This window comes from Fringilla coelebs, assembly GCF_963513975.1.
Source record: "Fringilla coelebs genome assembly, chromosome: 1".
Taxonomy (NCBI): Eukaryota; Metazoa; Chordata; class Aves; order Passeriformes; family Fringillidae; genus Fringilla; species Fringilla coelebs.
The window spans coordinates 94,619,237-94,642,230 of NC_140028.1; the positions used below are offsets into that span (position 1 = coordinate 94,619,237).

The window sequence follows — 22,994 nt, forward strand, 5'->3', positions numbered from 1 at the left end:
AGGGAGAGTTCTCTCCATATCAGAACATAGTATTTGTTTTGGCGTAGGCTGAACATAGTGATCATAACTAAGATAATTTACTGGGTTGTGTTAGATGCTCAAAGTAACAAGCTTGTCATAATCTTAACAAATACAGTCTTTGCCCTTCTTTTTTACCTCAGTTCAGAGAGCAAGCCTGTGGATACACTGAGCATTAAAATCAGCATTCCAGCTTGTACCAGATGAAAATAATGTGGTTTAGATTGTGGATTAGTTTGTAAAGAGTGGATTGCTCTTCGTATTCTTAAAGCTTATTTCCTTCCCATCATATCTTCTGGAATGTATTCCAAAATACTGTTTATACAAAACAGCATTCAGTTTCATTTCTTTTATGATTTGGAGACATTGTGGAATCTTTTCTTAATCTTATGGTCTCCAAGGAATCCACTCAAATGTTTTCTTTTGTAAAAGCAAAGATAGATGACTTGTGACTCAGCTCAAGAAAGCAAATAAGATTCTTACTGATGCCTACTGGGTTTGAGGGATAGGCTCTTTTTTGTTATCTTTTTGTTCTGCCTATCACATAGAGCTCTTTTTCTAGTCTAAGTTTGACAATGGTTGGACAGTTGTTTATTTCGGGTTTTTGAAAGAACTGTTGAAAAACTTTTTGATTCAGTTTGTTGTGATTCCCTACTATATGTATGGTCCCTGGAAGAGATTCAGCCAGCACCAGTCCTCTGCTTTGTATTCAATATATCTTTCTTCTGACTACCTTCCCCCTTGCCTTGTTCTGCTTCTCCATCCTGCTACTCTGGTCTGTCTAATACTTTTACTAGTTCCACTTACTCCCCTTCCCCATCCCATCCCATCCCATCCCATCCCATCCCATCCCATCCCATCCCATCCCATCCCATCCCATCCCATCCCACACATGCTTGTTTTTTCTCTGAAGAGGTAGTACATTTGTGAAGAAGAAAGTTTAAGTTTTTGATCAGATGAAATCAAATAGTAATCTGTCACAATTTGTTTACCTTGAAAAATGCTGTCTTGGTTAGTGAGTACTCATTTTGTGATGATAAAGGTGATGATCCTGTTTCACCTCTTCAGCTCTTACCTGCATCTTCCCATGGGTTCCTTCCTCCTTAGCCTATCCAGCCCTGTCACCTTCCTTTTAAAGCTACTTTTATCACAACTCATGTATCTTTCATGTGCTCTGCTATCAAGTTGTTGGCTCCAACTTGTGGATGCATGGTTGATTTTTTAACAGTTTTATACACGAGAAGAGATACCCCATAAGCAGCTGAATAGCCATTCATTGACCTTATCTATACATATTTTTGAAATTCCCAAGGGTTCTCTGGCTGTATGTTCACCTCTTATTCTCACTTTTGGGGTTTTGTTTCAGTTCCTACTGTATCGTTACTTTCTCCTTTGTGCTCAAATCAATTTGTCTTTCCTTGGCTTGTTGAGGTAGTTCATGCAGTACCTAGTGCAGCACTGTGCTCTAAGGGGATCTCACTCTCAGTTTGCAGCTAAAAAAATTGAAGCAAGTTTGTGTGTATTTATAAATTTGGATGTGGTGGGAATTAATTTTTTGCAAATGAGATACACCTAATTGTGTTCGAGCTGTGAAATAGTACTTTTAAGGGCACAGTAGAAGTGTGGAGGGGCATCCATTAAAGTGTTGTATTCCACGTATGAATCTTCCCCTGGCCTTTTTTTCCTCTTGCACTGAAGCATGTATTCAGTCTGTGTCTTACTCTTGCACTGGGACACAGGTTTGAATTGTTTAGCAGATACATAAGGTGATGTTCCTACTAGTTTTGTCATGACTCTCCCCATTGTGAGGTTAAGATATGCTCTATATGCACTGTTTTATTTTTAAATGTATTTAATTCTGTAAACACTAGGTGAGCTTTTAATGCCTCACATAATATTTTATATTCTATTTTGACCTTCCAATTTTCTTTGAGAACCTGAATAATTTATTTCTAAGTACTGAAGTGTTTTATAGTTGTACTGCACAACAGTTTCCTTGTGGAAGGTCTGGTAGCTTCCAATGACCCTTAGCTACCATCTGGTACAAATTCAAAGTGCTTCTGTCATCTGCTGCTAATTGCTGTCACCTGCATATTGCAGTCACTGAGCAACTTGGAGTGCAGTAAAGCAGGAGGCATAATGCTTTGTAGAGCTGCAATCTATCCATAATACCCGTGATTTCTTTATTAATATTAATTTAATAATAAAAGAAGTACATGCTTCATGAAATGGTATGAATTAATATAAATGACATTTCATGTTTATTTTAGTAACTTTCGGGGTTTAATCTGACATTCAAAAATGAGTGTAGATTTGTATTATAAATATATTTATTATTTCCGTATTCTTCAGCCTGTTTATTCTGCTGAGATTGTTCAAACTGAATTTTACAGAAGAGTTCTTTAATCTTTTTTGTAAGCTGATAAGCTTTAGTCAGGGCACTAGCCTACAGCACCATATTATATTAATGTATTTTACTTGTAATTTAGAGAACAAGAAGAATATCCTGATCTGAAGGCTAAACTGTCCCCTGTGGCACTTGCACAGCTGATAATCGTGAACTAGAAAGATGTGTATATCAAATAGTTTACAAAATGAAGCCAGCTGTGTTTCCCTACATACTGTGGCTTCCTGACATGCATCATTAAACCTTATTAGCTACTTCCTTTTACAAAGATTCTTGTAGTCTTGAACATTGCATATTAACATTTTCTGCCCCTCCAACTGGAAATTATTTGCTTTATTGTAGAGTGTCAACTTGCTCTAGTTTCTGATATGCGTTCTAATTGGTACTTTGGAGTATAATCATAGTGAAATACCACTCAGTGCATTTCTTTATTTGGAAAATTAATACAGACCTTTTCACTTCATCTGTCAATCTGTGCAACTTTTCACACAATTCCCAACTGTTGGGATTGCTTGCAAACCATTAAGTATGAAGTGGTTCATAAAATGTCTTTAAGAATATTAACACAAAAAGAAGAAGTTGACTTTTATGGTAAGATTTTTTTTGTTGTTGTTGTTGCTTGCTTAATAGAAATAAAGCTATTTCAGCTGATAAATTTAATGATGTAAAAACCCTCAAAAATGTAGTGATATTATAAAGTTAATTTTTGTTGTACAGATGAGGCTTTGTTTTATAAAACCACCATCCTTCACACATGCACACACACACACACCACTTGATTGCTGAATTCTGAAAATTAAATTCAGCTCTTAAACCCTAAGAAAGCAGAATTTTTGAAATATTAATCTTTCTGTGGGTAGAAACAGATTTGGAATTAAGCACAAAAATCAAACTATGTATTATGTATATGCATTTGTACATATTACAGCTCTTTTGTATATCTGACCAGAAAGACAATTAAATACTTTTCATCTCTATGGACAACATTTTGGAAAATATTATTCCTGAACCTGATTTGTTTGTATGATCCCAAGAATAATTTCAAATAAACATGTTCTGTTAATTGTCTTGAAATATATTTTCTTTTTATTTTAGGACAGGAGGCACAAGTAACACAGACATTATATAGATTATGAATAATATGTAACTGTATAAAGAAAAAAAATTAGGAACCATCCTAAAAAACCTTTTTGTTGATATTCCTCATCTAAAGAGTTTTATATTTGTTTCAGAAGGACAGTTTTATTTGTAAACACATCAGTGCATTAAAATTGAGCTAGAAATTTTAGAGCTCAGGTCGCAATTTCTTCTACTTATTTGAGTCTGAAAATTGCTGGTTTTACATAATATTAGTAAGAAGTTGCATGTCAAATCTTATCTAGAAGTCTTCACTGAGAAAATTTGTTTTTTATGTGCCTTAAATGGTTGTGGACATTTGCTCTGGATTTATTTTGGGTATTTCTACTCAGACTTGAAGAAGGGTCATTCCCCTTTCTTGGGCATTTTTCCATATATTTTGACATTTAATAATATTTTTGGAGACTACAGATGATTTCCCACTGTATGGAGCAGCTTTCAAGCTCCTGTTTAATTTTGAAGTAAAAATAAAACCAGGTTTTTCTTTCAATATGTATCTCAGGCTTTTTGGAACATTTCTTCTCAGTTTGCAGGCTAACAGGATTTTATACTCAGGAATAGCTGGGGGCAGAGACAAAAGTTCGATGCAGTCAAAATGCTCTTTCTCGGGTCCTTTCTCCCTTTGTCACATGTTTTTCCATCTTGAATATTATTATATGTTAATATAATATTATTATATGTAAATATACATTCATATTCCTTATTAATAAGATTCAGATTTAAATGCTTCAAAATAAGCTTTGAGATGCTTTGTGTTGTGTGGCTGTTCATTTTTTTAACCTGATTTCCTGTGCAAGAATACCTGGATGGTTGTGTTTGTATCTGGACCTGTGCTGAGACAGGTTTAATGATGGACATGGAGTATACACAGCAGAGGAGGAGGGACATTATAGAAATGCTCCACCAATTAATGAATCACTGCATACTGCCAATTTTAATCCTTTATTTAAGAATTTTTATTTATTCTTTTGCATTTATTGGCTAATCCATCTTCTGAAAGTTTCCTCAGTCACTTTAATAATCCATGTGTTGTATCTACTGTATTACTTCATTTACATTTCCATGAAGAAAAGTTGCAGCTCTGATTTCCATCTACTTTGTGGCATAAGCACTAACTTAATGTATCAGTGATTCTCATTGAAGTTTTTTCCCAGCTTTCATTAACTTTCAAAATAACAAGATGTAATAAAATGTATGTAATTTACCTAGAAATAAATTTTAAAAATGCACCTCTGAATTCAACCTCTAGTAAGATGGAAGGAAAACATATCCTTTCAACTGTTTTTAAGCTTACTTTCAGTTTGAGATAAAATGAAATTGTGAAATTTTAAAATTTTAAAATAAGCTTAGACTTTCTGGGTTCTTGGCTTCATTTATTTAATTATATTCTTAATGGAAAAATTGACATGTGTTTTGATAACCTTAGCTCTGACCTCTCTTACCCCAGCCCTGTGTGAGATTAAACTCATTACAAAATGTAATAATCTCTGCTAATAGCTTAATCTAGGTAGTCTATGAGGAGATGAGTTACTAACACCTTCTTTGGTATGTGGAGTAAAGAAATGTTGAATTTCTGTAGGTATGTGTTTTCCAGTATTCAATATCAAAGATGTCTTTGAAAAAGCTGTAAGGTTCTCATACCATTTATGAAATATTATTATACATACTATGTCATATGTAAAACCCACAAATGTAATCCCTGCTATGAAAATACTACATTTGTGCAGTTTTTTATTTGAAAAAGTTATTTAGACCAGTCAGCTGCATGGTCTGAAGTGCAGGTATATTACTATTCCCAACGTTTATGCAAATGAAAGAGCTAGCTGTTGTTGTCAATTTGTCAGGTCCCTTTTGTAATTCTTTTTTCTTGAAGGAAGTAGTACCTGTTACTGAGCTATTTATTTTTTTTACATATATCTCAAATTTAATTATTTATTTATTTACTAATTTTACAAATAAGAATTTTTGAACCAGTTTTCTCTGTGCTAATTTTGCAGTTATTTTGGTACAGCTAATTATCTTAATCTGTGAGAGAGTAAATCATATTTTTTTACCTATTCAGATTTGAAAAAATGCCATCTCCATTGAGTGTGTTTTAATAACAGTGTGTAATGTGTAAAGCTGCTTATTCTGTATTCTGACCCTTGAAAGACCTGATTACATGACAGCATATGTAGAAAAGTCTTGAGTTGAAACTGATGATGGCTGAGCTTAAAGAAGGTATAGCAAGCACATGTGAAAGGTACATATGAAATATAAATCTGAAGATAATGTTCCAGTGTAAAATCAAGCACCTTTAAATCCTGCTCTTCCCCCACCCCTGAGAATTCCATGTCTTAGCAATATTGTTCAGATATAAGGAGGATTGCGAGTGCTTAGAAACTCTAAATTTCTTCTGTGCTGTGTACCTAAATTTTTTTTTTTATTGAAAAAAAACCCTATGAATTAGAGTTTCACTGTGAATGCTTTTGGTTGTTGAAGTTTCCAGTATGACTAGTTATCTTAGATTACTAAAGCAATTATTCTAAATTGATGGGTGGTCTTGAGAAAATGTTTTCAACTGGTAGCTTTTAATAGGAGGTGAGTATGTAACACAGCACAGTCCCTGTATGGATACCGGAACTCAAGGGGCTGTTAACCTTTTCGATTTCTTAATGTGCTCTGTACACATTTAATCATTTCTGTTCGTGACAAATACCTAGCGAAGTCGGAGAACATATGGTCGCACAGGGTCTGACTGCTGCTGCCTTAAGGTGCCAGACGGTGGCTGTGTGAAGGTGTGTGAAGCGCAGCGTTTCGCTGAGGAGCAAACGGAGCGGTGTGAGCGCGCACTCCGCGCTGTCCAAGCCGAGCGCTTCGCTCCGGGCGGTTCTCGCCCCGCGCGGCTGCCGGGCGAGGCTCCGTGCGGCACGGGCGGGCGCGGCCGCCCTCTGCTGGACAAAGCGCGCCTGGCAGCGCTGCCCGCCCCAGCCTCCCCTTCTGCCTTCGGCAAACCGGAGCCAAAGCCAAATATCCCCGCCTTGGCTTCCCTGCTCTGCGTAAAGACTCGTTCTAAGAGCAAACAGCGGATTGAAGAATATTTAGAGACAGTACTGTAGTTTGCCAAGCCGCAAAAGTGTTAATGAAAGCCCGATTTATGGTCAGAAGGATATTAAAAATGAGTCGTGTTCAGTTTCTCTCATTGGGATCATTTGCAACAGTATTTTTTACTACAAAAAGAGTAAATCGTTGGCATTCAGGTAAACCAGGGTATAATTGAAAAAGAAGACACACTTAGGAAGGTTATGAAATCTGTGGCTAGCATTTGAAAATGAAATTGAAATTACTTCAAACAACTGAGCCCTACCGAAGTGCAGTTGTGGAAATAGCTCACTTACAGTTTCTATTGCAGTAGACAACTAGAGAGAGCTAAGCACCTCTAAAATCCTGGAGAGGACTCTCAAGCTTCAATTTGAGTATCCAGACTCAGATGATGTTGAGTCTGAAAAAGGCAACAATATAAAATAGATGAATAAATGAGGCAGAGAGAGAAAGAACGGTGTGAGTCCTCTTTTTTTATTTTTTCTTTTAGAATTATAGCTATTTCTATTTACAAAAGGAAATTCTACTCCCAAAGTGATTACTTTATTTCAACACACATAAATATTAATTTATGAATAGTGTGTTAAAGTAAAGCCAGGCAAGTCAGAAGGGTAATTTCAAAACATAATAATAGTATTCTGCTTTTAAGAGCAGTTAAACCTCCAGTTTTAAATATGCATCAAAATGCTACAGAAATGCACTTGGGCTTCTGTTTCATTGGACAATGAACTGCATTTCTTCTTGAGTTCTAAAATTTCTGCTGTTTTCAATGCCTATGCATTGGAGACAGACTGATTTATGTAAGAATACAGAGAAGTAATTTGTTTCTTTGGGGATACAATTAGCACTAAATCTCTAAAATTATTTGTTGCATCAGTGTAGAAATGACAATTCAGTTCCATAAATCTGCAGCATTAACATGATACCAAATATTTCAGTTTGCTCAAAGGTTTGGTTGCATGAAGGATGAATTTTTTTTTTTTTTTTTTTTTTGCCAAAGGTAAGACAGAAAATGTTACTGGAATCAAATGAACTATTTTCTGGTAATTACTTCTGCATTAGTCAGATGGAGTGGACTAAATAAGTAAAGTTTATTTCAGTTTTATGAACTTAAGTAGACTAGTCCTCCCTCTGCATTATTGCTCAATTCTAAAATGAATAAAACTTGTAAAAGGTTTTTGGTGCTTCAGAAAATGTTTTCAAGGTTTCATTGTTGCTCTTGCAGCTAAACCAGTGATGAGACTATGTTTGAAAATTGATATCAGAAAAAGCAAGGATAGGTGGCTTTTTTTTACAAAATGGTCACTTTATGTATTTTTGTGTTTTCTTTGTTTTTCCCACCTTTGAATCTACTGATTAAAAGAATGAGAAAGATATTGATTAAACAGAGTACCATACTGTATGCAAGATTTGGTAGGTTTGACATTAATCAGGTCAGGTTTGAAGAGAAACATATTTGTGCAGACTATTGTCTGAGTAGAGGGAATTAAGGCAAGATGCTTCCTAAACCTGAATTTACTTGTTTTGATTCATAGTTATATTATCTTAATGTGGTTACTGGGATTGCTAAGCAGCCAAGATTTTGAACCATAGGAGACTTGAGAAAGAAGAAACATTTACAGATTCCAAAGTTGCTCTTTGTGGTTTTAGTGTCAAAGAATAAGGTAAATAGATAAGGATGTGTCACTTTATTTAGCCTCCAAACACATATTAGTAATCTGTTATTTCTAGGCACTATAGGGAGGGTTTAACAGATTACTGAAGAAAGTCTTGGGGGTTTGGATAAATGCATCTGACTGTACAGTAATATATATATATATATTTAAATCAATGATGGAATGCTACTAATCATTTTTTTTTTAGGCAAACCTTGTTTGTCACCCTGAAGCTGAAAGATGCATTATTTGAATTTTAGTCTTTTTTAATATTTACTGTTACATACCTTTTACATCTAAGTGTAGGCTACAATTAATGGAAACATATATAATATACGAGTATTCAAGGCTTAATTAATTAATTTCAGAGTATGTATTAAGAATAGGAAAGAATTTTTTTTATGTTTACAGCGCAAATGAAAACCCAAGTCCCTCTCAAACATGCATACCATGAAATTTCATTGTAGTCAATGTGGTGTTTGGCAGTGCAGAACCAGGCTGATTAGTGAAATATAATTACCTTTGTGGAGGAATTTGGTTGCAGGGATAAGTCTGTCCTAAGATTGTGCCTTAATACTTCAATAGTATTAAAGTAGGGCATTTAAAGGCTATTCATGAGCAATTATTTCTAATGCACTCTAAACTGTAATTGAATAAAAAATGGCTGCACTAGACTATTTTGAGAAATCTTTGCCATTTTATAACATTTAATTACCAAATTTTGCATTTCAGTATTCTAGCATTTTAAAAGTTCTCATTTTCAAAGTAATATACATTTTATAGTGCTAAAAGAATTGTTCTATTGCTACAATAATAGCTTCAGAAGATAACCTTTCCTAAAAGTTAAGCATCTAGGACAGGAACAGCAATATTGTTGTTCAGATTGTATTTCAGTAACCAGAAAAGTTCTTGTTGTTTTCAGCTTTATAATTAAATTAAGATTTTTGTCATAAGATAATGAATTATACTTTGCGGCCCAAAATGTAAAGTGTGGACTTTGAATCATTGCCTCATTCAAATATGAAGTATTTTAAAAACTTGTCAGCTTTTTTACCATGCAAGTAGACAATTGATGGTATAAGCCATTACTTTATTGAGAACCATTAGCTATTTAAAACTCTGTGCATAAATTAAAGAGGAGCTAAATGGATTTGTGGCTGTTGCCATTAGTAGCATTTTAAATTATAAAGGCAATTATTGTGTTCATTTTCATTATCGTAGAGCAGCCCCTTTGCAAAACTATTGTGGTTTTCTTAGACATTATGTACAAATTTTCCCTTGGAGATTAAAATTTCCAGTGGTGTGTTTAATTTTGTTAAGTTGTTTCAAATAGAACAAATATTATGACAAGTAGAAGAAAATTTGTTTTACTAGTATGGGAAATAGCAATAAACATGGAAAATTACTCCAATTCTTAATTCATCTATTTCTAATATTTTCATAGCTATTCTAGTTACTATTTTCCAAAGAAAAGAAATCACTTTTGTAAGGTGGCATATTTTACAAATGCTTTGGTAAAATCACAGTCTAGTTAAAATGAATTCTATCCACTTTTCCAATATTCAGATGAATTTTAGAGAATGTTAGTGAATTTCTATGTGAAATTTATCTGGATAGTTCAACAGTGCTTCATTAGTTGACTACAGAAATTGTTGAAATGGAAAGGCACAGAATTTAATTAAGTATCTTTTAGTACATTGGAGTAACTAGTTTTTGAGAAATGGAGAATGCATTTCTATTAAAACCTTCTTTGTGTGCCTTCTTAAGTAGAATTTTGCAATTGCCTTCACTTACTATAGTAAAGAAAAACATTGACTTTTACTATGGCCAATAGTATGATCTGTATTAAAAAGAATGGCATTATTAGTGGCAAATCAAGTGTTCTTAAGCAAAAGATTTATAGTGTGAGAAGTTTTTCAGCATCGGCTTTTTTATTGTCATAATACCTCTCCAAACACAATTTTTTTGGGTCCCAAACTTAAATTCACATCTGTCTTCATCAGTTAGAAAGGTATTAATGCTTTGAGTTAGCTACATATCAGTGTGCAGTGGACTAAATTTAACATTTCTGTCCTAAAAGTGGCATTCTTTCCAAAGAAGCTCTTTATTCATTTCTGTTCTGGGGTGGGGTTTTTTATGGGGGGTGGAGAGGGGAGAGATAGGCTTTCACTACCATGATGCTGGGGAAAAAAAAGTGTGAGGTAGTAGTTATGCATATTGCAAGACAGTGATTCTTTATTTTATTACAAAAAAAGACCAACTCTAGAAGGCCAGATTAAATCATTCCTTTCACTTTTTAATGGGATTTGGATGAATAGAGTAAAATATGCACTTTGCATTCATTGATAGCATCTTTAGGTTGAGGTAATTGAGTCTTTTTTCCCTGACTGAATGAATAATGACTTCATCTGATCCTCAGCGAGGCCTGAAACTTAGGCTGCCTTTGTCAACGCAAAAAGATCTGGGCTTTGAAACATGCTCTACTTCCCTGGCTTCATTTTTCTTCATTTTAATCCAAAAACCTATTTTTCTCAATAATTCAAGCATAAACTATGTAGTAGTTGAAGCAGCGGAAATTGCAAGATATTTGTCCTCGTTGTGCTGCTTTTTAAATGCAGCTGATAAATCAGCCGCTGTGGTCTTCAGCTGCCTGGTTCTCTAGGGAAGGGACAGCCCATGTGTAAGCAAGATTGCTGGAATTTTTAAGAACTATATTTAAAGTGCTTCTTTTGCAGACTGTTTGTTATCTAAGGAAGTGTTATGTTTTACTGCTCTTACTGGCAAGACTTGGAGATAAAAGGGGCATCTGTGATGGGGCCGAGGAAACTCTTCCTGACATGATTTTCCCACATATTTTACTGACTACTGGACCATCCCAAAAAGTGGAGTAAAAATACCTTAGCTTACATCATACATTATTGAAATGGTGAGAGTCTTAGTTACATAGCTTAAATATATTTTTTTCATGAGAAACAGCGGGTGAAGGATAGCTTCTCCTAATGTTGTACTTAAAATGTTTCTAAATCAAATAACTTTATATTCATGTGAAGTTGAAGCCCTGTGTCACTATATTGGTTTGAAAATGGATATTCCACTAGATTGTTGTTTTTATTATTATATTGGATAAGTGAAAACTTTATACAATTAAAACTCATTTCTGTGCATTGGTTCAGATTTACAGAGTGGGATGAGAGCATAGTGACGAGTTGCAGTGCATTTGTCACTTGAATAAGAAGTCACAAGCTCCATCCCACGTGCCTGTTTGTTCTTGAATCTAACAGGTATTTGATCTTCTAGCAGTCAATGAGCTCCCTACAAATGTAATACACTGTGCCAGTATTTTTGCTGCAAGCATGACAGAAGAAAATTGTCCCTGCTCACTTGTTCATCTGTAATTATCTTTTCTCCTTTCCCTTCTGGGTTCCTGTCCTAGAACAAGGAATGGAGAGGGGATGTGTCAGACTTGAATGTATTCCAGAGGCTTGGCTGGGACAGTTCACATTGGTTCTAGGAATTGTTATTGCCACAAAACCAGGGAACATCTTTTGTGTGCAAGCATAGGAATAACAATCAATGCAATTATCAAAGTTCAGTTAATAGTTGCAAGTGCATGGATTTTTAATAGGTAGCAATAACCAAAGCAAATAATCACTAATTGTTTGCATTGCAGAAGCATAAATTAAGAAAAACTCCTGACTGACTTGATTTCTTTTTCTTCCTCCAGGTTGGCTTGCTGGACCTGGAGCTGAATCAACTGACCAAAGCCCTGTTTTTGGCTTTAGTTGCACTATCAGTTGTCATGGTCACTTTGCAAGGGTTTGTAGGACCGTGGTATCGCAACCTTTTCCGGTTCCTCCTCCTGTTTTCCTATATCATCCCAATCAGGTATGTAGAAGAATGAAAGCAAAATACAGTTGCCTAATTTTACTGTATGTGGCTTTCTTGAAATTTATACTCGCTTCTTATTGCAAAGGAAATTGATCTTATCAGGAAGCTGAAGGAGAAGGTGCCAACAAATCTGCTGATTCTTGAAGGATCACTGTACAGAAAACAATACTGTTGTATTTTTTTTGTATAATGTTCATCTTGCTGGAGTAATCAGGATATCTAATCCTTTGCTAGCATAAATGTATTAATAAGGATACACGGTATATGAGAAGGTGGTTTCAGGAAGCATGCAGTTTAATGAACTGCTAGACACATTATGGAATTTTATTTTTAATGCCTTTAATACTAAAAATGTTCCATTTCTCTGGTTAAAATATAGGCATTTTACCCCAATAATGATTAATTTAAATTGGATGGCTGAATAATGTAAGTGCTCTTTTACAATGAGAGGAGTTTTAACGTGTAACCAAGTAGAGACTTGCCCTGAATTAATTAATTCATTAAGCATGAGTACTGTATATTCAAATTGCAGATAAACTGGAACACGAAATAATATCCATGTGTGTAATCAAGTCTTCTGCTGACACAGAAGTGAGAACACTGCCCCCTGAACTGAATTATTTTCGTTGCATGGGTATTGCCTTTGCAAAATGGAAATACTGTTTCCTGTTAAAATATCCAGTGTTTAAATTAAGGTAATTGTTAATTTTAGATCCTCTTTAGAACTGTTCAGTTTGAGATACATCATTCAGTAAGCCCAGTGATCAGCCAGAGTGAGCAGCATCTAAACTGTAGCTAGATTTAAGACCTGTCCCCTCAGGCATGCACACAATATTTAAGTTCACGTAGTAAAGAAAAGAAAAATAACAGGAGGATTTCATTAGGCCTTTTAATCTAAGCTTACATTACTTACACATTACTGTGATCTCATTTTTAAAATATGTGTCTGTGTGAAGGAAATTGTATCACATTTGACCAATGGGATGCTCAGGGAGCCTCTGTCTTAACATTTTATAACTTAGGACTTTATTTTTATAGTACTTTTGTATTGCAAGAGAAACTGATTCTGTGGGAAGTTGAAGGTTCTGGCAAATCTGCTGGAACCACAATTTTGGTATAACTTTCTAAACACTGTCACTGTCATGAGTCCTTTACTGCTTGAATGATGCTGTTCAATCATGTTGCCATCCAACCCCTACACACACAGTTACTGAGTATTAAGCAATTTATCCATGTAAAGAGGCAAAAAGGCCTCCATTCAAATGGTTAAGTCTACATTTTAGTCAGACATGCACTTTAAAACTTCCAGGGGAGGGGAAAAAAGAGCTAAGGGTATAAAGGATCACTTCTAATTAAAGGATAACTTTTAACCATTTCAATGTCTTTGTTACTGGATGCAAGAGGATTAAGGCCATATAGGTGTTATAAGTAAATTTTACTCTATATTTAAAGTTCAACATATGCCATTGAAAAACCATTTTCACTGAGCAGCTCATTTTCAATGGGAGAGCTCTACAGTGGACTTGTGGAATAGCTTTTCTCCAAAAATAAATTCTAGTATGCATCTAATCCAATTTGCAATTGTTTGTGAAAGATAATATAAAAACTAAAACTATTAGAGAATAAGGTTGGTTTAGTTCATCAGACAGGAATTTATCACAGAATGCTTTCCTCCCTAGAGATTTTTCTGTTTCTCTACCAAATTTTCTTCAACCCAAATCTTCATAAGTGCAGGGTTGCTTCCCACACTGTCAACAAGATGAACAACTCAATCATGCTGATGTTCAGACTTGACTACACTTCCCTTCCTCTCTTCTGTATGTTAAGCATGGGAATGACTTGATTTTTAGGCTGTATTTTGAGTGTAAACTCTCAAAGATGAAAATTACAAAGCACATTACATCGAAGCACCAGGTGTTGTATCCTCACATTATTTTTAAAATAGCTATGTGAGGGAAATAATGAACTTAAAGATGTAAATGAAATGTCAGAGATTAGGATTCACTGGTAGAGGAAAAGCATATCTGGACTCAGGCACCCATGAAATGTGTTGCTTGATAGTTTTAGAGAATTCAGAAAGTTTCTAATTGTGGAGCTTTTTTGCAGTTCTCTTTGGCTTTTGGTTTGCAGAGCAAGGAAACTTCCAGGTATGCAATAAAAATAGTTTTTCATGGCTAGACATGTTGGGTGAAGATCAGGAGGAAGATGATGATAGAGCTAGCGGGGTTTACTGATCTCTGTGCAGTCTCTCCTATAATTAGTAGGAAGAGGAACTTTTCAGATGCTTCAGAAAGAAGTTGGTTCCTTGTGTTTCAGCTAGTCTAGATCAGTGTTGCTTCACTTTGTGCAGGGTATTACTGTGGGGTATGTAAGACTTTAGAAGTATAAATGTAAAACAACTGTAAAAATATCACAGCAAAATAAAAATAGCAAAATAAAAATAAAATAGCACAGCAAAATAAAAATCACCCTGATAAGCGACACTTACCTACCCCTCACCTTCAAAAAATCAACCTCCAACATTGTACACATTCTGTGGTGTACAAGGAATCAAGAAAAATGGAGAACAAGTAGTAATAAACAGATAGCAAAAGCTCATTCCATCTTTAAACTGTTTGTAAGTTAGAATCATTATGCACAAAATGTTTTGAACATCCCCATACCCCCAGAAACTTTTGACCCTTGAAAGTGTTTATGTCGTTGATGTTTTCTTTTTCCATATGCAGAGACCGTAGCCCAGGGAGCCTCCATAGGCAATCTGCTGCCCTAAAAAGTCAAGCTATTTTAATTTCTTAAGATTTATCAGGGAAAGAGGATATAAAGCAAGTCCTTGACAGACTGTTCAAAACAAAGTAAATCTCTCTATGATTATCTTCATCCATTATCTGAGTTTTTCCATGTTCCTTAGCATTTTTAGGCATTTTTCTAGCTGACTCTAGCCAACTAGACTGTTATCACTTAGTGCAGTTGTCACATAGCAAGCTAGCAGGATGTGTGTGCCCACAGGTATGTCCCTGCTGCTGCTCTTTGTGATACCAGTGTGGAAGTTCTTAAGTCTCTGATGTCACCTTCAGTTTTTTAATAAGGCACTTTTGTTGAACAACTTGTATTTTTTGGATTGTCTGTTTTCTGAATGACAAGGGTTAGAGGGCAATAACAGTCATGCTAATGAAAAGCCAGCAGCCTGGGTGGGGAAGATTTTTGAGTTTTAAGTGCAAGAGAATAGAAGAGATTTTAATCAGTATGGGGTGCAAGATACCAACTACTGCTGAGATGAAAATTCCAATGTTTGTGTATATGGGTGTAGGAAAGATGTTAAGGCTGTTAAGAGAGCCTTGTCACAAAATGACTTTGTTCTTTTCCCTGGCCTTGAGTATTAACATGTCTTTATCAGCTCACTTGAGCTATCATAGCAAATGGTTGAGAAAGCCCAAGCCAAAGAAAAGACTTAGTGATGGCACTGCCCCACAAACTGGATTCCCCACAGTCCATCGCCAGTGGAATGTGTTCATTCATTGTCCAGTCTTCTTCACTACCTTGAAAGACAAAGTGAGTTGCACTTTTTGTTGAGGTCTTCTGTATGTTTGGGTTTTGTTTAAAAAAATAAATAAATAACTAAATAATGTAGCCAGGAAAGTTTTTCAAGGTAATTAGCCAAAAAACGTTTGGTGAAATTGCTGCCTCACGTACAGACGTGTGAGTCTTGTAGCTGTATGTGCTTCTGCTTAGCTATTAAGAACTGTAGAGGATTTACCATAAAATTATAAGATATTGATTGGGGATCTGTTAAAAATGTGTATCACCCAGGCTCTATATTTAGTAGCAGTTTAAAGCTGGATTGACAGGGGCTTAATCAGCCATCATTTTAGACGGATCCTTTAGTTTTAGTGTGAACAGAAGCTGAAATGTCTCTTGTCCTTTTCTTTGTACACCTCAAGGCTCCTTGTCACTGAGCTGTTCTGCCAAAAGAAGCTGTCCCAGATGACTGGAAGGAACTGCCTTGCACTTAAGTAGTAAAGTTTTGGGACACTACATGGTTCCCGGCTGGGTTTTTTTCAGGGTCTTTAAGAGAAGCACTTAAATCAAATCCTTCAAGTTATGTCAGTCTTTTTCTCAGGGGCAGTGAGGAAAAAAACTGCTAGGAGGTCTAATGTCTGAAATTCATTAATAGCCTCTCAAATCCCAGATCATACAGATATGAATTCCTGTGTTTTCTTGAGATCCAGGGAACTCACACCTATGCAGGCTGGCTAATAGCCACAAGCAACTATGCTGCTTTCAATTATGCTGTAGCTTCTGCTGTATTGGAGATTATCTGTATAATCTATAGGTGTGAGAGTGTCAGTATATGAAGTCTTACATAGAGAGACAGAATATATATTAGATATATGATGCAAAGGTTTCAGTGTGGAAGAGCTAAAGAGCTGCTTATGAAGTGGCTTAAGCAAGTGGTTTAATGCACATTTAGTGTATTATGCTTTACCATATAATGCTATATAATGCAGTCTCTATAGAGACTGAAAAACACCATGTGATGCTTCATGACATTTCACTAATTAATTTTGCAGCAGAAGTTAAGGTGTGTCTCTCTTGTGCTAGGACTGTCTTATGCTGTCCAGTGTGGTGCTGTACTACTAGTCTGAGCTAGCTTTTTGCTTCTCTTAAAATGTCTGATTTCATGCTAAACAGAAAAAACAGAGAATCAAAAAGTTATTTAGATTAGAGGAGACTTTAAAGATCATCAAGTCCAACTATTAACCCAGCACTGCTAAGTCCACCACTAAAACATTTCCCTAAGTGCTAGTCAGATCTGTGGATCTTTTAAAATACCTCCAGCGACCTAGACTCTACCACTTCCCTAGGCAGCTAGTTCTAATGCTTGGCAACAGTTCTGGTGAGGAAATTTTTCCTAATATCCAATCTAGAGTTCCCCCGGTGTGACTTGAAGCTGTTTCCTTTTGAGACCGCCCCCCACCTGGCTACACCCTCTTTCAGGCGGCTGTAGAGTGATAAGGTCACCCCTGAGCCTCCTTTGCTCCAGGCTGAACACCCCCAGCTCCCTCAGCTACTCCTCATAGGACTTGTGCTCCAGAAGCTTCCCCAGCTTGGTTGCCCTTCTGTGGACACGCTCCAGCACCTGAATGTGCTGCATTCTTGTAGTGAGGGGCTCAAAACTGAGCGCAGGATTCAAAACATGTCCTGACCAGTGGCGGGTACAGGGCTGATCGCTGCTGCTCCTGCTGGCCACACTACCGCTGATACAGGCCAGGGCCATTGCTCCTCTTGGCCACCTGGGCACTGCTGGCTCAGGTTCAACAACTGCCAACCAGCACCCCCAGGTCCTTCTCTGCTGGGCAGCTTTCCAGCCAGCCTGTCCCCAGCCTGTGGCAATGCATGGGGTTGTTGTGACCCAAGAGCAGGACCTGGCAGCTGCCTTGCTGACCCTCATACAATGAGCTCTGCCCACTGACACAGCCTGTCCAAACCCCTCCTCCAGTGGATCAACACCCCCACCCAGCTTGCTCAGGAGGAGCTAGATCCCCTTGTCCTGATCATTATTACAGATATTTATAAAACAGGACTGGCCACAATACTGAGCACAATCAGGCTAAAAGAGAAGTCATTTTTTAAACTGGTCTATTGTAGTAAATCTTCCTCCTTTCAAATCTTGCAACATTGCCTGTTTGCTTCTAGGCTTTTTTTCTGGTTTTACACCAAGCAATACCGAATTTGTGTAGAATATACAAAAAAAAACCCCATGTTTTAAATATCATTTGTATTAGACCTCCAATATCAGTATTGTTACATTGGTAAAAGACGCCTAATGAAGGACAGCATCTGAGCTGGTAAATGTGATAATAACAAAGAAACATTTTTCATAGGAAGTGAACACTATCACTCTGATCTGTACATGCTACATCTCTTACACAAAGGTGCTTGTTTGGGGTTGGGTTTTTTTGCATTTTTCTGTGTTTTAAGCCCATAAGAAATTCACAGATAAATTTTTTCATCAATTATTCCCTAGATTTCCTCCTGGATTTTTAAGGTCTATCTATGTTACAACATGTAACTATCTGTAGCTGAGTTGCATTTGGCCCTTGAAAAACTGCATGTACCACAGTCACCATAGCAATACAGAGTTGATGCACATCTTCTTGCCACAAATATTTAACCATAAACGTGTGGGGTTGAGTTCTCTTTTAAAGTTGCATTCACTCCCAGGGTTTCATGCAAAATGTTATGTGTACCTTCCTTAATTTTCTTTTATATGATCACATAATAAACAAAATTTAGAAAAATTAGTGCCAGAGAAGTAGTGAGACCAGTTATGAAGCAAGCAGGAACACAGTTCTGAGGCTTTTCTTGGGAGTGCCAAAGAGACAGCAAAAAAAGCTAAATAAAAAAATATGTATAGTGGACAAAACACAAAGGAATATTATATTCCATTTTCCTTGTCAAATAAAATATGAGAGATGGGGAAATTAAAGGAAGACCTATAAGTTGATTTTAATTTGCTTAGATCTTTATATGATATTGTGCTTAAATGAAGTAACTTCTCTTTTGTTCTATTTTTATCTGTTTAATGCCAGTTAATACCAGTTACTAGGCTCCAAAAAATCAGTTTCTGTGAAGATTTAACTTTCCAAGCATGTTGAATTGAAAATATTTTTGGTTGTTTCTTGACCAATATTTTAAAAACTATTCCATTTTTTTCCTACATTTTGAATTATGCATGTATCAGTGTATATTTTATGGCTGTTTCAAGAAAGTAAGGATATGTTAAGAAGGTTAGGGGATGTAGCCATAGAGTAGAGCCATTGGTGTAGCCATTGGTAGAGTTTTGAATAATAATGGGACCCAAATATCACCTTCAGTATAATTTTCACAGAGAAGGAAGTCCTGAGAATAAGACTACATCTCAATTACTTCATTTATTTTAAAAAGTAGATACCACTTTGGGTTCTCTTACTGTATCTGGAGTTCTGGCAGTGCTCTGGTGTTTTGGTTACAAAATTCTCACATATACAGAACTGCTCAGGACGTAAGGAAAAAAACCTACCATCTAATTTTTAGTCAAAATCAGACTTGAATTTTATTTGACACAATATGGTTTTGTTCACAAAATTGTCCTTGCTAACTTCATTAGGTCTTCATTGCTTTTCACTGAGTCATGAATGGTAGAATGTTACTGGAGTTTTTAAATGCATTTGTCAAACTTTCTCAGTGAAGGCCCTTGCTTATTGGCATATTTGTCCTTTTGACAAAAAGAAACCAAATTAGACACCTTTAGAAGGTGTCATTCCATCATTACAATTTGTGAAAAAAAAAAAAAAGAAAGAAATTTAGAAGTCCTGTAAATATGAATGTTTAATCTAAAACACTGGTGTTGTTTTTGAGGGAATAAGAGCAGAACTATTCATTTTTAACATGTAGTTAAAAGCAGTGGGGATTCTGAAATGTTGTCCTGAAGCTGAATTGAAGAGAAACCCTGGTTCTTAATGGAATAAATCCCCAAGCTGGATAAAAATTGCCTTAGGATTTCCTGCTCTAGGATAACTAGTGCTGAGGTGGAGAGACAAGAAATGTATCACTGTGTTTGCTAAATATGCTCATTCTCTGCAACAGCCTTCAAATTCCTATATTAACATACTCTGCCTAAATATTGCATGTTAATTGGCTTGCTAAAAATTAGTATTACTAATGTAACAGTTGCTAATGCTATGTTGGATGCTGTTCTGTGTGTTTTCATGAATAACTGATGTGTTTGAAGTTTGTTAATTTGGATTAAATTGAGAAGGATTTGAAAACTGGTGAATTTAAAATGTTTTGTTTATATAATGAGGTTTCCTAAAGTCTGCAAAGAAATTATGAGAAATGATAGCTAATATTATCAGGCACTGAAAGTAGGTTTATTTTGAGTAAGCTTAGTGTCTCCTTGTTTTATTATGTAAAAATTCTTGGACTTTTCAGTGATTTATTTTTATCCATTCCTGTGAAGCTCTCTTGGAGAGGTTTCTGGTTTCAAAAGCAAACTCATTATTAATAGGTCATCAGCATTTTTAGTATTGCATCTCCATAATGTGCTAAGCAATAGCTACAATGATTTCAAAGACAAAGATTTCCTCTAAGACAAAAAGCATTAAGTGAAGGAAGTCAGAAAAGGATTCTATGTACAAATTTTAGAATTAATACTAAAAAATTAATCTCTGGCATTCATTTTTATTCCCATTTAATTTTTTATTCATCTTAACAATTCAAGCATGTGCCCAATATCTTTCTGTGTGCCAGAAACCTGTTGTGGACTGTCCTAGTCATTGGGGAGACATTATTTCTCTATAGACCAGCAGTGCCAGCTATTAGGTTCATCAGCTTAAAGGGGGTACATTCTCTTCTACTTAGCAGTGCATGCTGGAAAGCAAGAGTAAATCCTAAAATGCCATAATGCTTTGAAATATGGATTTCTCCTCACTGCTCAGCAAGAGAAGTTGGAGTCTTGTTTTCTTTTCTCTGTTTTCCTTACCTTTAAATTATATTCAAGTATATTATAGTTAAATGCATGGAGTGTTTAGAATGTCAAAGCCAGGTGATACACATGCTTATAAAAGGTGCAAGTAAAGATGCCTGCTGCACTTCAGCCTTGAGATACTTTTCTGACTTTATCTTACTGAAGGAGTTTTTCATATCTGAGCAGCTGCAGCTCTCCATTGGCAGAGCAGCCATGTGGATGTCTCCGTGTGTGTGCCATGTACCTGAGACTGAAGTGCTGAAATAGAGTGTCCAGCTCAGAATTTCTGTCTTGGTAGATAGCCTAAATGTTTCTTTGCAGTGGGGTGGTGAGCAGCTTTCATCACTCAGTTAATCCACTTGCTCCTGGCTAGAGCAAATGTCCATCTGTTTTTAAATTAACTAAGTATGTTCATGTTTCTCTTGTCAAGTTAGACGGCATCCTTTGTACTTGACTGGCTAACTAGCAGCTTCACATCCCCAAGAGGAGTAAATCTTTTGCTGTTCCTTTGGTTTCAATGTGAGCTGTGTTGCTTTGGTCTTTATATTCGCTCTGAAAGTTAACAGACAAGCATGATAAGAATGCAGTTTGCACAGTACTGGCTCTGGATTGAGTAAGATAGGGTAGTTAAGCAGTGTGAGGCAAGTTACTTCCAGTATTTTTCTCACTATACTGTAGCATTTGCAATAAAAAGAATCTGTAGAGTCCTCCTTCTGTTGTCTGTCCTTTTGGTTCATGTATTTGCATGTCAGAAGACAGATGAAATTAGGGAAAATAGAGCAGGACTAATTGGGTTATATCACCACAGAGAAGGATAATTTTCAGATGATGACCATTTTGGTGGGAAAATAAGATGTAGTTAAAGCATAAAATACCATCTTAAATGGTAAATCTTGTATCTAAAATGTATGTTTCTTTTCTGCTGCAAGGTGTTTTGTCTTCTGCTGTACGAATTCGGGAGGTAGGGGATGTAGAATAAACTTTTCTTCAGTCTGTGTCACAATTTCAGATGCTCTCACAATTCTAATTAAATGCTATCTCTTCTTTATGGGATAGTGCAGATTGTGACTCGCTGCTCCCTCCACCGTTTCCTCAGGTAATCCACAATCTGTTGCTGTGATTCCAAGAGGACAGATGAAAACTCCTGGTAGCTGCTCTTTTTGTTATGTAGTTAAGTCAGGATGATGTCAGGACTGTTACAAAAATATCTGAAGTGCATTAGCAGTATTTTGACCTTGATAGGTACCTTTGAACAGTTCTGAGAGTTACATTACTTTAAACCTATTGCTTGACTTGAGACTCTTGTACTAGCAACTTAGCTACAAATAGTTTGCAGAATCACAGAATATGCTGAATTGGAAGGGACTTGTAATGATCATCGAGTCCAACTTCTGGCCCTGCACAGGACCATCCTGAAGAGTGACACCGTGTGCCTGAGAGCACTGTCCAAACACACCTTGAACTCTGTCAGGCTTGGTGCTGTGACAGCTTCCTTGGGGACCCTGTGCCAGTGCCCAACCATCCTTCAGGTGAAGAGCCTTTTTCTAATATTCAAACATCCCCTTACACAAACCAGGCCATTCCCTCAGAGCCTGTCACTGGTCATCTCAGAGAAGAGATCATTGTTTGCCTCTCCTCTTCCACTTATGAGCAATTATAGACTATGATGAGGTCTCCCCTCAGTCTCCCCTTCTCCAGGCTGAACAGACCAAGTGACCTCAGTAGTTCATGTAGCTACTGTCCTACCTGTCTTTTCAGTATTCCTGTTAGAGCAGAGTCAAGAGAAATCAACATACGCCTTTTTCTTAGTCACTGTTCCTCTGACATGGCAGCAGAAACATGGTAAATAGCTAGAGGAAAGTAGCATTTTAATGGTTTAGAACAAAGTGGATAGAGTTTTGTGTTGGAGCATTTTTTTATGGGGAAGATTAATGTGATTAAATGAGTGAAGACTTTTTTATTGTAGCATAGGAATACAAGGTGCATCATAGTTCTTATATGATGAAGACATGGAAATATCAAAAAATTAATGCACAGAGTGAACTGGAAAAACATACTTTTGATTTTGGACTTCTATGTATAATCTGTAAAACTTGCTGCAAATTGCATTTTTTTCTGTTAGCGAGCAACCCAAAGATTACTTCATGCCAACATGCTATCACAAGGGTGCATTTTGCTGCTTTGCACTTTTCTCCTTTTACAATGGACCCTCTCTAGCTACTATTTGGGAAGGACAAGAATATCATTGATTTGTTGGGAAAGAGGAATTGACAAATATAGTTGTACTATCCTAAAGAAATAA

General features: G+C 36.2%; 1 protein-coding gene across 5 annotated transcripts in view; it reads left to right on the forward strand.

Annotated features, from left to right (window-relative positions):
- ATP9B (ATPase phospholipid transporting 9B (putative)) overlaps positions 1-22,994 on the forward strand; it is a 149,622-nt gene that overhangs the window by 87,598 nt on the left and 39,030 nt on the right. For all 5 annotated transcript variants that reach the window (XM_084223079.1, XM_084223080.1, XM_084223083.1 and 2 more), the window contains one exon: positions 12,023-12,183. In XM_084223079.1, coding sequence (XP_084079205.1) covers positions 12,023-12,183 — 161 coding nt within the window. The remainder of the gene's footprint in view (positions 1-12,022; positions 12,184-22,994) is intronic.